A 14,133-nucleotide genomic window follows, 5' to 3' on the forward strand; every position below is an offset into this window, starting at 1 on the left:
CGGACCTCATTTGAGGCATAAAATTCATGCCCCCCTCGCTCCCTCTCCCTCCACTCATCTTCTCCTACCTTCAAGCTCTTATCCATGGCCTCCTATGGTGGTGAGTTTGTTCTTGACTCATCTTCTCCTTAAAGTGACATCTCCAATCACCTTTCCTCTTTCTCCATTCTGCTGCCATTGATCTTGAAGAAACAAAGGACTTCATTGATGAAGAAGATCCAAGGCCTACAAACTCTACATGTAGCTACATCACAACAACAATAATAATAATAATAATACACACAAAATACACACTTGCATAGGAACACGCAGACTATCGCAACACAACTCTACATGGAGCTACATCACAACAATAACAACAATAATACTAATAATAATAATAATAATAATACACACAAAATACACACTTGTATAGGAACACACAAACTATCGCAACACAAGTGCATGCTTAGGACAAAATCAATACTATACAAATAATAATAACATGTATTTACAAAAAAAAAATATAACAAAAGGGTCCTAATAATATTTCTCTTTATAGTGTATTCCTAGTACTCAAAATTTGGGGTGTTACACTCGACCCACAAAACCTTATTTAAGGAGATCGATCTATTTTCTCTTAGCTAAATGACTTATTGATAGTTTTGTTAGTCATTTTAACACTAAACTAACTAGAGTTAATGGTAAGAACTAAAAAAATTGGTGAGAAAATATTAGAAATCTAAAAACAGCTAAATTTTTTACATAGACTAAAACTAGACAAAATCATGTTTGTAGGGACTTAAAAAACATATTTAATCTAGTTATATATTGCTTATGATATATGGGCAGCTTATAATATATATTTTTATTAATTTTAGTATCTATATTTTGTAAAAATTTTAATTTTAGTCATCGCATCGAACATTTTGGTCTTTGAACTTTAAAAAATAAGTGTTTATAATATGTATTTTATTGTAAACATTGTTTCTTACATGACTCATCCCTTGAAAAACTAGAAACACTAATTTTAAAAATTTAGGAACCATAATATTTGATGATAAAATACAGGAACTAAAACCTTACAAAATACAGAAACTAAAAACATTTTTTTTCAATAAATATTGTATACCAAAAAATACATTTAAATAATATAAAATATATTTATAATATTAACCTTTATTAAAATTAACTATAATTGTTTTTATCAATATACTATTAGTCTATTATTGTTTTTTTTATAGGGCTATTAGTTTATTATTCAATATTATATATATAGGTATTTCCAATTTCCGATTGACTTTATTAACGAAGTTGGCTTGATTATAAATCTAGTGAATTAGGATCTTCTCGTAGCAAAAATAAAAAATGAGAACGTCAGAACAGCAAGTGAGAACTGAGAAGCCCTACTTTGGGCCAGGGCCAGGGCCAGGGCCAGGGGGGACTAACTTGTAATATTGCAAAAATAACTAGCTATCTGTGCAATTTACCAACTTTTCAAGTCACGCACGCAGTTAAACTCTTGAGCAACCAAGACCCCCTTAATACTCTTCACATTCCTCTGTGGTTGAGCACAGCCAAACTCAAAGAAGAAAGAAGAAAATCCAGCGAAAGTAAAACCAGCATCCGAAAAAGATGAGCAGCATCGGAACAGGTTACGATCTCTCCGTCACCACTTTCTCCCCCGATGGCCGTGTTTTCCAGATCGAGTATGCTGCCAAAGCCGTCGATAACAGCGGGTTGGTACTTTTTTTTTTTTTTTTAATTCGTGGTTTTGAAATTGAAACGGAAATAGTTTATTGAATAATTATGATTTTTTTTTGTGATTTTGTATTTTTTTTTGTATTTGGTAGTGATCCTAGATTTGAAACTTTGTTGTAGGACTGTTATTGGGATCAAGTGCAAAGATGGGGTTGTGTTGGTAGGTTTTTTCTGAAATTTTCTGGTGCATTAGGGTTTCTTTTAGTGTTTATTTTTTTATTTAAAAAATTGAATAATTTTATGAGTTGGGTTTTTGGGCTTTAGGGCGTTGAGAAGCTTATTCCGTCGAAAATGATGCTTCCGGGTTCCAATAGAAGAATACACTCCGTTCATCGTCACTCTGGGATGGTACGTTGCCATTAACCCCTTATCTTGTTTTGATTTTGTAAATATCCGAAAGAGATTTGCATAAAAGAGACGTGGTTTTACTGGCATTTGTTAACAAGCTTCACCATGAAATGCTAGTGATGAAGTGATTGTGAGTTGAGGTTTATAAAAATTGTCCGGGATGCAATTGCGGCTGCGACGTCAGGGATTTTTGTGGTCTTCCACGGCTGTATCAGCTGCATGTCTACAATTTTACACATATCAATTATTGCAACAAAACCGCAATTGTGATTATGACCGCAATTTAAAACTTTGGTTTGAGTGAGATGTAGGTTAAGAGTGAAAGAAAGTGAAGTACGAGCACCCTGTGTGTGTATAGATCAGTAGCACTAATTGGAAGTAGTTTTTTTCCTTTGTTTATTGGCATTCTGATGTGTTTATTTCATGCCCTGTTAGATTCTATTTGGTAGTCATAATGAATCTTAGATTAACACCCATGACTGTGCATGATTGACCAAATGTTAAACAGTGATTCCAGGATGTTTTTCTTATTTGTTAATTGGAGGTGAATATTAGAAAAGTCATGAAACTCATGATGTTATTGATAAAATTCAGTTAAGTAGAAATTGTTGTGCGTCAGGTGCCATGTACTAAAGCAGCAAGTGTATTATAACTTTATAAATTAAAGCTTTACATTGGCCATACTATCACATTCTGGTTGATTTGATGTTTTGGACTTATTTTGATTTATGCATTAATCTTCCAATTTTAGGCTGTAGCAGGATTAGCAGCTGATGGCAGGCAAATTGTTGCTAGGGCCAAGTCTGAAGCAACTAACTATGACAGGTTTACTTCATTCTCTTGCAACATATGCACCTTAAGATGCCTCCTCTCCCAACCCTTTTATTTATATAATCGTGTGACTGAATACTCTTATCTTTTTTTATGGGCTACTTCCTTGGACTAATTGACAACTAGTAAAGTAATTTAGCCTTGTCATTATATTTTGAAGTCAATGTAATTTTAAGTTCTTCTCATTTAGCTTTAATTTCTTCATGGAGAAAAAGTAGTAGCCAGTTTAGATGGACCAATTGAAACACTGTATAATTGACTTGACCTTGTTTTAACTTTTGAAGTCGAACTTATAATAAGTTCCTATTTTGCTCTCTTCCACAAGAAAAATATGTGATAGCTAGCAACTTTCATGCATTACTTACTATTGCTGCCCTGCCCTGATTGAAATAGGATGTGCAATTTTTTTATTTGATAAACAATAGATTTTATAACAAAGTAGCCTGACAAATCATTTTAAGTTACTGTAAATCTCTAAGAGGGTTAAGATTAGCATAATAGCATGAGAATCTACAGAAACCAATCACCTGTGACCTTCAATTCAGTATGACCAAAGTATAAGGATTTCTTAACTCTGAGGTTTAATTAAATGTTTGCTTTCTTCTTTTAAGAAGAAAAATGTTTATGCTGGCTTATGTTTCTTTTCAGTGTATATGGCGAACCAATTCCTGTTAAGGAACTTGCTGACCGTGTGGCTAGTTATGTGCACCTCTGTACGCTATATTGGTGGCTCAGGTTATATGTGAACCAATTCCTGCTAATGTCTTGTCTTGTAGTCATTTTAAAGTTGTATTGTCATATTTCGTATTAACAACAGATCTATAATGGTGCTGCAGACCTTTTGGATGTGGTGTCATACTAGGAGGTTATGACAGGGATGAACCACAGTTGTACATGGTCGAACCTTCTGGTGTTTCTTATGTGAGTATACTTTTTGTTATTTGATAGCAACTTCCTGACTTCCTTATAATTACACATGCAATTGCTATTCCTTTTTTGAAGTTCCATGTGCTATTTTTGTAATGATATGTTCGTTTGGTAATTGTTCTAGAGATATTTCGGTGCTGCAATTGGCAAGGGCAGGCAGGCTGCTAAAACGTAAGTATACATCACTTATAGAAATGTAATTGTGCACTAAATCAAATAACTATATTCTTTTTTACTGTCTGTTGGGGGTGATATCTTATCCTCTTGTATTGTATCCTTAACTTACTCTTAAATAGTATTTTATTTTCTATAAAAAAATATATCCCATGCTATCTAATACTAACTACTTTGAGTTGCTGTTATGTGGGATCTAGGCTTGTGAATTATGGCAACAAGCTGCTGAAGCTTAAGCAAGATAGCAGTAGACCTTCTTAGTAACATCTCTTAGTTTATCCTATTTGTGGGATAATTATTAGAAAACCTACTGATAATGTGTTACTTCAATTTTTTCACTTGTTTTCATTATTTTAATATCTGCTTCTAATTGTTTGAATGAATAAAACTAAAGCAAGGAAGCTCTAATGTAAATTAGAATTCACTCCTGAATCATTTAGCTGTTGACTCTAACGCAAAATACCTTACTTGCACTCTTTGTTGATGTATTCCTTAGGCCATATTCATTGTGGGTTTGGGGAGGGTAATTTTATTCAAATGTAATCTTGAGATATCAGATTCGTCTCAATATGATATTTAAGCAATGTTGTTATTTATTCGCAGAGAGATTGAAAAGTTAAAGCTTGCTGATATGACATGTCGACAAGGGCTTATTGAAGTGGCTAAAATGTAAGTAGCCTGATTATTGGCTATAGTTTTTGTAGTTTTTATAATATTCTTAAATCGAGATTTTCCTATGCTGTATTTTGAATGTATTGTTATGTCTCTTTATATACCAATTGTTTTTTTAATCAGCTAAAGAAAATATATTACTGATGGTACAAGGAGTACCATGTCTCGTATACAATTGTGTGTATGATGCCCTTCAACCCAAAACAATGCAGCCTCCCTAATGCAGAGAAAAATTTACATCCCATTTAAACCAAAACATATCTCAGCAACTGCAATTGAAACCCGCAGCCAGCAAAACAACAAATCAAAGCTGTCCAACTAACTAAACTAAAACTAATAAAGTTTTACAACAATACAAAAGTAAACCAGCACTAACTACAACCACATTGTATCAGCTGAAATATACCAATCACAGAAGCTGCATGCGCAGCCTACCATCCTGCGTGTTGACCAAATCCAGTACCAGAGTTTCAGCATGTTCAGAATCCCACCCAAAGAATTCCCTATACTGCCATGTATAACTCCGAACTAATAATTATACTTCTCCTGCATGCAGTATGATTTTTCTTCACATTCATAACAGCCTCATATCCATGCTGCCACATGCCCCCTCTGTCACAATAAACCATTTTATTCTTTTCTCCTACAAAGCTTTCATACATAGAATTGGTTCCACAGACCATAAAATGAAGCTGAGAAGCCTCCCATTTTAGACTTTTGCCAGGACCATGATCTGATTTTGATCCCAAACACCTGTTCTGCAATCTTATGCTAATCCTTAAATAAAATACTGTTCCTATGCTACCAAAGTGATCACACAGTAGCTAACAATACCACCCATCACCCTTTTTTAATTTTTTAACTCCTCTTTATATACCAATTGTGTTGGGGTCTAATTTTTAAGCATTAGAAAATTGAGGCTATAGGGGTAAAAATGCCTCATACAATTTTTATTTGGAACTTCTGATAGCAATACAGGATCAAGGTAAAATTATAGAATTGAGCATGAGAAAGAATAGGATGTTTTAGAGTTTGTATTGTAGTGTGCCTGTTTGTCCATATCCATATCAAGACTTTAAAATTATGAAGTAACAAGAAATGTATTGGTTATCCAACCAAGAGAAAAATGATATTATTTTTCCCTAAAGCTGTTACGGGTAATTTATCTTGTTGGTTTTTTGTGCTGTAAATATATTTGTAAATGAACAAGAGATGCGTTATGTGTAGAAGCTTCATTAATATTTTATTCTTGGGCTCTATATATAGAGCAAAAGTGCAATACAAAATTCAAATACTAACATTATGCTAATCTTATAATCAGACTGATAATTTCCTAAATCTAAATGGTAAGATCATATACTTGTCTTTATTTAAACAGTATCTTAAAACAGAACCAAAATTCCTAAAACTAAATTCAAAATTCAAATTACAGTCATTTAGGAATATATTTTCATTATATCTTTTATAATTACTTGAATGCCGTTGGGCTGTGGGTATTGAGATTGAGTTTCAATTTGTCTTGCAACTTCCAAGCTATATTTTATTGGATGGGTAGCGTTATATTGGGGCTTTTATTTCAAAAATGGTGAATCTTTTGTAAGACATGCTTCTCCTTAAATAAGTCAATTGCTTGATATAAATAAGACATTTCTTACAAAAAAAATTTGCATTTGTTTGTGCCAAGCAGTATATATGGAGTTTTAGGCATATATTTTCATTGAGGAGGGATCAACTTACTCCAATAGTAACTTTAAAAGAGTTACTCTTCATCCTAAAATTGATTTTCTTGAAATCTAATGGTTAAGATAAACTACTTCTTACAAGCATTAGATTTGAAGAAAATGAATGATGAGGATAAGGAAAAGAGTTACTCTTGAAGTAAGTTGATCCCTCATTTTCATTATCTTTTATAATTAATTGAATTCCCATTGGCTGTGGGTAGTGAGATTGAGTTTCAATTTGTTTTGCAACTTCCAAGCTATATTTTATTAGATGGGTAGCGTTATATTGGGGCTTTTAATTTCTAAATGGGTGAATCTTTTATAGACATGCTTCTCCTTAAATAAGTCAATTGCTTGATAAAAATAATACATTTCTCACAATAATTTTTTGCATTTGTTTGTGCCAAGCAGTATATATGGAGTTCATGACGAGGCCAAGGACAAAGATTTCGAATTAGAAATGAGCTGGGTGTGTGATGAATCAAACCGCCAACATGAGAAGGTAAGGCTGGGTGTACTTTCGGTTACTTCTACATGTAGACAATTTGTTTCAGTTACCTTATGACAATGATCAATGTGCTTCATTTGTGATTAGTTGTAATTTTATCATTTATTTCTTTTGCTTTCTTATCTAGCATTTTCTTTTCCAAATTCTATTTCCTGGCTGGGAGTATAAAAAAGTGAAGAAAATTGTTTTTGGAGGGTAAGTTACTGGTAGTGGAAATATTGGTGTGTTGAGTTGGATTGGGGATGGAGGAGAACACTGGAAGAAGTTGTTGGCTTGTGCTGGAATTTAATTTGGGTCTGATCTAAAAGACCATTTGATGAACCTAATACAAATTCAGTGTGTAGTGAAAAGACTTCCTGTGCTACTTTGTGCTCTCAGTAATTCCATGATATTCCATTTTACAAATAGGGCCAATTTTGTTATATTAGGTGTTTCATTATTTTTGGGTAAAAAGATTAGATGTGTAGTATGAAGCCTCTTTAGTTTAGTATGGCTGTGGTGTCCAGATATTGTGTCTAATTGTTTCCTGTCTCTCTTGGCATGGCATTCATCTCATGAGATGACCTAAATTCAGTTTAACAAGTTCCTCTGGCTTCTTTTAATAGGAAATTATGCATTAAAGTCTAGTCTCAGCCATCCTCCCAAAAGAGGATGTTTTGAGTTAGAATGTTTCTTCTTCTAGCAATGGTTTGTCTGGAAATATAGTTTTTTGTTAGCTTTTGAAGCTTGTTGTTAATCTATATGCTGCTGAATTAATTCTTTTACAGGTACCAGATGAGCTTCTTGAATTAGCAAAGGCAGCGGCCAAAGCAGCTCTTGAAGAAATGGATGCAGATTAATGGACTAGAAATGTTTATTTCAAAGTTGTATTTCATAACTTTGTAATTGAGCATTTGAAACATCTATAGGAAACACAAGGCTTCGATAGTTGGATATTGTATTCTTCTTGATGATTTAATGCCCTTATTGATTTCCTGTTTCTTGGACAATTGTTTTGAAGTTCTATAGAAGCTGACCTTTATTGATTTGTGTTGAATTCTCTGTCAAATCCTTGTGCTTATGTGCACAGCATTGAATTTCCTTTATTCAACACGTCATTTGTTAAGCGAATTGTTTTTAGCAATGTCGGGAACACTTTCAACATTATTACATAAATTTATATGGGTCTCATTAATAAATCAAAAGGAGGGTTCATGTGAAATTTACTTTGATAATAGTCGGTTAAAAATTTCCTTGGCATTTTTTGTTGAGGTCTGAAAAGTTTAATACGCCTGAGGAATTTAATGAGTTATGAATTAAATCTTACGTTTTTTTGGCATATTTTAACAAGTGTCTTGGGGCAGTGGTGGCTAAGAGCTTCCTCGGTGTAGAGGGAGGGGATCTCCCTGGTGCACATTAACTATAAATGAGAGTTTTTCAGCAAAAAATCTCAGTTCAAAGTATCATTTGATTTGCGGATATTCACTTCAAAACAATGTTGCCACTAAACACCATTTTATTAAGCAAATTAGTGGCCTCCAAGGTGACACAAATGCAGTCCTGAATATTTTGGCTTCTAATAAATCTTCGTTGATGAAGAGATATAAGTTTAGGAAATCTTCTCAGCTTTATTTCCTCCAATTTTGGTTTCCACCAGAACAAAAGGCCAACATTATGCCTTTGACGAATCGCTCGAATGAAAGAGGGGATTGTGTTTTGCAGCCGCCCCTAACATTTCAGAGGCTAAATTAATATTTAAAATTGGTTTAGAGATGACTATAATGGGCCAGAGATTGTCCATCCATCATATTAGTATGAACATGATACACAATCTTGGGAGTGTTGCTAGGTGCACCCAGCAAACTTTTGAAATGTCAAAATTGCCCCTATCACATTTCTTCCTTAAAAATGCCATTTTTTTTCCGGAAAAGCTTCTTACCTCCATTTTCAAAAAGCTTTGCTTCTCGTTTTCACTTTTTCCTGCGGCATTGCCTCTGGTTCATGGGGGTAGCAACGTTGAGTGCAGCGGTGAAGGTGAAGTTTCCGGCGTCAAGCTTTGCGGTGGTCGGTGGCAGCAAACGAGGTACGCAGATGGTGTTTGTTCGTCGCGGACGTACGGATGACTTCCGGATCAAGTTGATCTGTAAAAAGCTTACGGATCAACTTGATCCGGAAGGATGTTACAGATCAAGTTGATCCGTAAGATACGGATTTGATCCGTAACATCTTTCCGGATCAAGTTGATCCGTAAGTTCCGGATCAACTTGATCCGTAAGTGTATTATTTTTGGTATTTGCTGTTTTTGCATCTGTTTTTGCATTTTTGCATCTGTTTTTTCATTTATTTTCCTTTTTTCTTTTAAATTACTAATTTTTTTGTATGACCATTTTTTGTTTGATTTGGTTAGATGGATGAAGATGAGTGGATGTATGAAATAATGTCTGAACGAGCGGATATGGATTATGAAAATGCAGAATCATGTGGTGCGAATGAACCACATGTTGATTGTTCGGATGCGTTCAAGACTTCTCAGGTTATAATGTTAGTGTTTGTCACATATTTAATAAAATGAATACTAGTAGAAAACTTAAATTATGTGGATTTTGTAGGTGTTTGAGTGCCGAGAGGATGTTTTGCGGTGGGCTCGATCCGTGGCTCATGAAAACGGATTTGTGGCGGTGATTTTAAGGTCAGACACAAACACAGGTAGTAGAGGAAGGAGTACGTTTGTGTTAATTGGCTGTGAAAGGAGTGGCGAGTATAAGTGTAGGAAAAAAGAATTTATTAGAAGAGACACTGGGACTAGAAAATGTGGGTGTCCCTTCAAGCTTCGTTGCAAGCCAGTGGCTGGAGGAGAAGGCTGGATGGTGAAGTTGATTTGTGGAGTGGATAATCATGAATTGACCAAGTCATTAGTTGGACATCCATATGTGGGGTGATTGACTAAAGCTGAAAAAACACTTATTGCTGATATGACGAAGTCCATGGTGAAGCCAAGAAACATTCTTCTAACTCTGAAGGAACACAATGCCAATAGCTGTACGACTATTAAACAGATATACAATGCAAGAAGTGCATTCCGTTCTTCCATAAGAGGAAGCGATCTTGAAATGCAACATCTGATGAAGCTTTTTGAACGTGATCAATATATTTATTGGCACAGAATAAAGGATGAAGACGTGGTTCGTGATATCTTTTGGTGTCACCCTGATTCAGTGAAGTTAGTCAACGCATGCAATTTAGTGTTTTTGATAGACAACACCAACAAAACAAACCGGTATAGACTCCCATTGCTCGATTTTGTTGGGATGACACCGACTGGGATGACATTCTCTGCCGGTTTTGCATATGTGGAGGGTGAACGCGTTAATAATTTGGTATGGGCTTTACAACGCTTTTGAGGCCTTCTTTTAAAGCGTGATGCCCTCCCTGGAGTTATTGTCACTGACAGAGACCAAACATTGATGAATGCAGTGAAAGATGTATTCCCTGAATGCACAAATTTGTTGTGCATCTTTCACATAAACAAGAATGTGAAGGCTAAATGTAAATCACTAATTGCGCAAAAAAATGCTTGGGATTATGTCATGGATTGCTGGGGATCTTTGACTGATTGTCCTTCAGAACAACAGTTTGATGAATGCCTGAAGAAGTTCGAAGTTGCTTGCGCACTTTGGCCAATATTTGATGACTATGTCAAGGAAACATGGATAATACCACACAAGGAAAAATTTGTTTCCGCCTGGACTAATAAGGTGATGCACTTAGGAAACACAACAACAAGCAGGTATGAAACTGTTCAACTATTTCTATTAACGTTGAAAAATTTATGGAATTGTATTATTGTATATGTTTATTTTTATTTGTGTATTTGAAATGTAGGGTTGAATCTGCTCACTCGTCTTTAAAAAGACTGTTACAAAATAGCATTGGAGACTTATGCAGTGTGTGGGATGTCGTGAACAACATGATTACGTTGTAGCACACACAGATTAAAGCATCATTTGAAACAAGTACACATGTCGTTGGACATGTGTTCCAAAAAACCTTATACATGAGGCTACTTGGAATGGTTTCAAGGTATGCTTTAAATCAGATTGTTGCCGAATTAGAGCGTGTTCACTATGCTGGCAAGAATCCCTCAAGTTGTGGTTGCGTGGTGAGAACAACGCTTGGTCTTCCTTGTGCTTGTGAGCTATCCAAATATGTTGGTGGTTGCATCCCACTTGATTCAATTCATATGTTCTGGAGGAGACTCAGTTTTTCAGACCAAGGGTTATCCGAGCCTGAGGTGGGCATCAAGGACGTAATGGAAACAATATACCAAAAATTCGAAGAACTTGATGTTTGTGGCAAGTTTACTCTAAGAAGTAAACTTTGGGAAATTGCACACCCTGATAAGAATTCGATGTGTCCTCCTCCAACAAAGGTTAACACAAAGGGGGCACCGAAGAAAACTACGAGTAGGAACCCAAGGTCAACAAAGCGCGATCCATCTTACTGGGAGTATGTAGATGCCTTTGAATCACAACAAAATAACAATTCATCGGTGAGACGTACTGCATCATCCTCTGAGCAACCGAATCGAAGAACGATGATGCCCATGTTGGACCAGTTTCAGCCATTTATGCACGACTTCATTGATAAGATTGTTGATGTCAAAGGTGATGGTAACTGTGGATATCGGTCGGTTGCCGGTTTATTAGGTATGGGTCAAGACTCTTGGTCGGTGGTCCGCAACCATCTGCTTAAAGAACTTGCCAATTTCTCAGAAGACTATATCAAGCTCTTTGGTGGCACGGAGAGATTTGAGGAATTAAGGATGTCACTACTTGTTGATGGGTTAACCAAGGTATGTAATTTATGAATTTGATTTTTAAGACTTTAGTTTGAAATTAAGTTTGACGTGTATATTTGTTTTATTCAGGTGACAACGGATAAGTGGATGGATATAATGAACATGGGACATGTCATTGCATCAAGGTATAACGTAATCATTGTATCCTTGTCTAAACAACAAAACATGACATTCTTTCCCCTTAGAAGTCAACCGCTGACAAATTCTTCATTGCATCGTATAATTTGTATTGGTCATGTGTATGATAATCATTTTGTTGAGGTACATTGTAGATATGAAGTGTTTTTTTTTATGATTATGAAATGAGTTTTGTAGGATTGAGTTAACATTTTTTTTGCATACACAACAGGTTTATTTAAAAGAACGTTGTCCCTTACCGCCTGTATCATTGTTATGGTCTAGCAATTGTCATCCGCAGGCGAAGTCATGGCCAAATCCATATATTAGCAGAATGCAGCATTACAAGAGCTTCGTGATGTTCAAGAGAGACTATGTTGACATAAATGATGATTGAACATGTAATTTATAAATGCCTGATCATTTTGAACATGTAATTTATTTGTTACGTCCACAACAAAATTATTACTTAATTCTAAAAAAACATGTATGATATATCGTTGTCTGACTTGACTACACATTATTGAAAACCGTGTATGATAAATTGTTGTCTGCATTAACATAAAGCGTGTGAAAGGACCTTGTACAACATGACTACACACATGCAGATCTGATGCAAGCTAAAGCATGTCATGTCATTCGTGTAGTTGACAACACATACAGAAAGCATGTGCATGCGTATTTTCAATCTTTAAAAAATGCAACACTAATATTAAAACTCATCTATATATATGGCACAACCTAACCTTGTAAGAAAGCACAAGTTTCAGTATCAACCCAAATCTTACAAAAAACTATGGCATTCTTGGGAGAGACAAGCAGTCAGACAGTTGTGAACTCCACATTAGGTTTTATTTTTCCAAATGGATCCATTGTTCACAACGACAGTGGTGTTTCCTTCCAAGCTTCCACTCCAGTTCCCATTCGAGTACCTAACGGGTGTGATTTTCAAACGTTAAAAACCAGAGCACACAATACCCTTAAGCTAACCGACAAGCAATTTTTGGATGAAATTTACTACCGGCAGCCTTTCACGTATGCAGGTAATCAATTTCGGTTTCAATGTATGCAATTGAAAGATGATGCTGATGTTAACACAATGTTAATGTGTAATCATGAATTTTCTTTTGTTGGTCCGATTGAGTTATTATGTAGCATTGCTAGAACCCCAGATGGTATTTTAAACTTACTTGAAACTACTATGACCCCTGCTCATGATGCCCTGCTATATTACAATGGGAGGTGGAACATGTCACGCCAAAATGAGTTTGTTGGTTACTCGTTCACAGGAAAAAATCCCAAAAACTTTGACATTCCCACCGGATGTACCATGGATGAACTGAAGGATTTGATCAAACAAGTTGCGCCTCGTGGGATTCCGCCTTATGGTGTTGATGAAACACAAATGGTAACGCGATTGTTTTTTCGGAAACCAAGTCACCATGAGTATTCAGAAAAAGTTATAAAATTTGAAATAATTGAACTCAAAACCAACGAGGACGTGATGAAGGTGCTCATTGAGTCTAACTACTGGAAAAAGATTGGGCCAATAGAAATTTTAGCTGTTTTCAGTAAACCTTTACCGCAAATGGAAGACGAGTTGCCCTTGTCGCAAAATTTGCATGAGTTAGTTAGTTGTAGTATTTGATGGAAATTTAATTTAGTTCGACTATGTTGAAGTTAATGTACTGTTTGAATTCATGGATTGCATAATCGTTTTCAATTACAAGAATCTCAACTAAAAAAATAGATTTCTATATATAACAAACTAATTAATAAATTGTTTTTCTTCTTACGGATCAAGGTGATCCGTACGTTGATTCGTAAGACACTTATGGATCAAGTTGATCCGTAAGTGTCTTACGAATCAAGTACGGATCACCTTGATCCGAAAGTCTCTTACGGATCAAGGTGATCCGTACGTTGATCCGTAAAACACTTACGGATCAAGTTGATTCGTAAGTGTCTTACGGATCAACGTACGGATCACCTTGATCCGTAAGAAGAAAAACAAGCAGAGACAATTTTGGCATTTGTCGCAACCTACCCTTTGGCGGGAGGGCGACGCGTGACTCGCGGGATGCGTGTTCCACGAAAGGAATACGCGCGGAGTCGCCACCAACGTTTATTTGAGGAAAACGTCGGAAAAACCGGAAAAGACGCGATCTACGAACTTTTAAGTGAAAGGTTCGGGAGTTGTATTTACGCACGGGGAAGGTATTAGCACCCCACACGTCCGTCCCAAGGGACGGCAGCCT

At 35.6% G+C, this 14,133-nt stretch overlaps 1 protein-coding gene and 1 pseudogene across 2 annotated transcripts; both read left to right on the forward strand.

The window, feature by feature from the left end:
• The first annotated feature begins 1,508 nt into the window (after nucleotides 1-1,508).
• Nucleotides 1,509-7,957, forward strand: LOC114398159 (proteasome subunit alpha type-3-like). Of its 2 annotated transcripts, XM_028360318.1 has the most exons (10): nucleotides 1,511-1,718; nucleotides 1,861-1,900; nucleotides 2,005-2,088; nucleotides 2,840-2,913; nucleotides 3,568-3,654; nucleotides 3,756-3,840; nucleotides 3,971-4,017; nucleotides 4,624-4,689; nucleotides 6,825-6,915; nucleotides 7,689-7,957. In XM_028360318.1, exons 1-10 carry the CDS (start codon nucleotides 1,615-1,617, stop codon nucleotides 7,758-7,760), a joined length of 750 nt encoding a protein of 249 aa, XP_028216119.1. In that variant the 5' UTR covers nucleotides 1,511-1,614; the 3' UTR covers nucleotides 7,761-7,957. The 2 variants fall into 2 exon arrangements, with proteins under 2 accessions (XP_028216120.1, XP_028216119.1); XM_028360319.1 differs by lacking the exons at nucleotides 6,825-6,915; nucleotides 7,689-7,957 and adding an exon at nucleotides 6,380-6,428 and having other exon boundaries at nucleotides 1,509-1,718.
• Nucleotides 7,958-9,267: 1,310 nt separating this feature from the next.
• On the forward strand, nucleotides 9,268-12,280 carry LOC114399325 (annotated as a pseudogene).
• Nucleotides 12,281-14,133: the final 1,853 nt, after the last annotated feature.

The sequence above is a fragment of the Glycine soja genome, chromosome 19 (assembly GCF_004193775.1).
Source record: "Glycine soja cultivar W05 chromosome 19, ASM419377v2, whole genome shotgun sequence".
Taxonomy (NCBI): Eukaryota; Viridiplantae; Streptophyta; class Magnoliopsida; order Fabales; family Fabaceae; genus Glycine; species Glycine soja.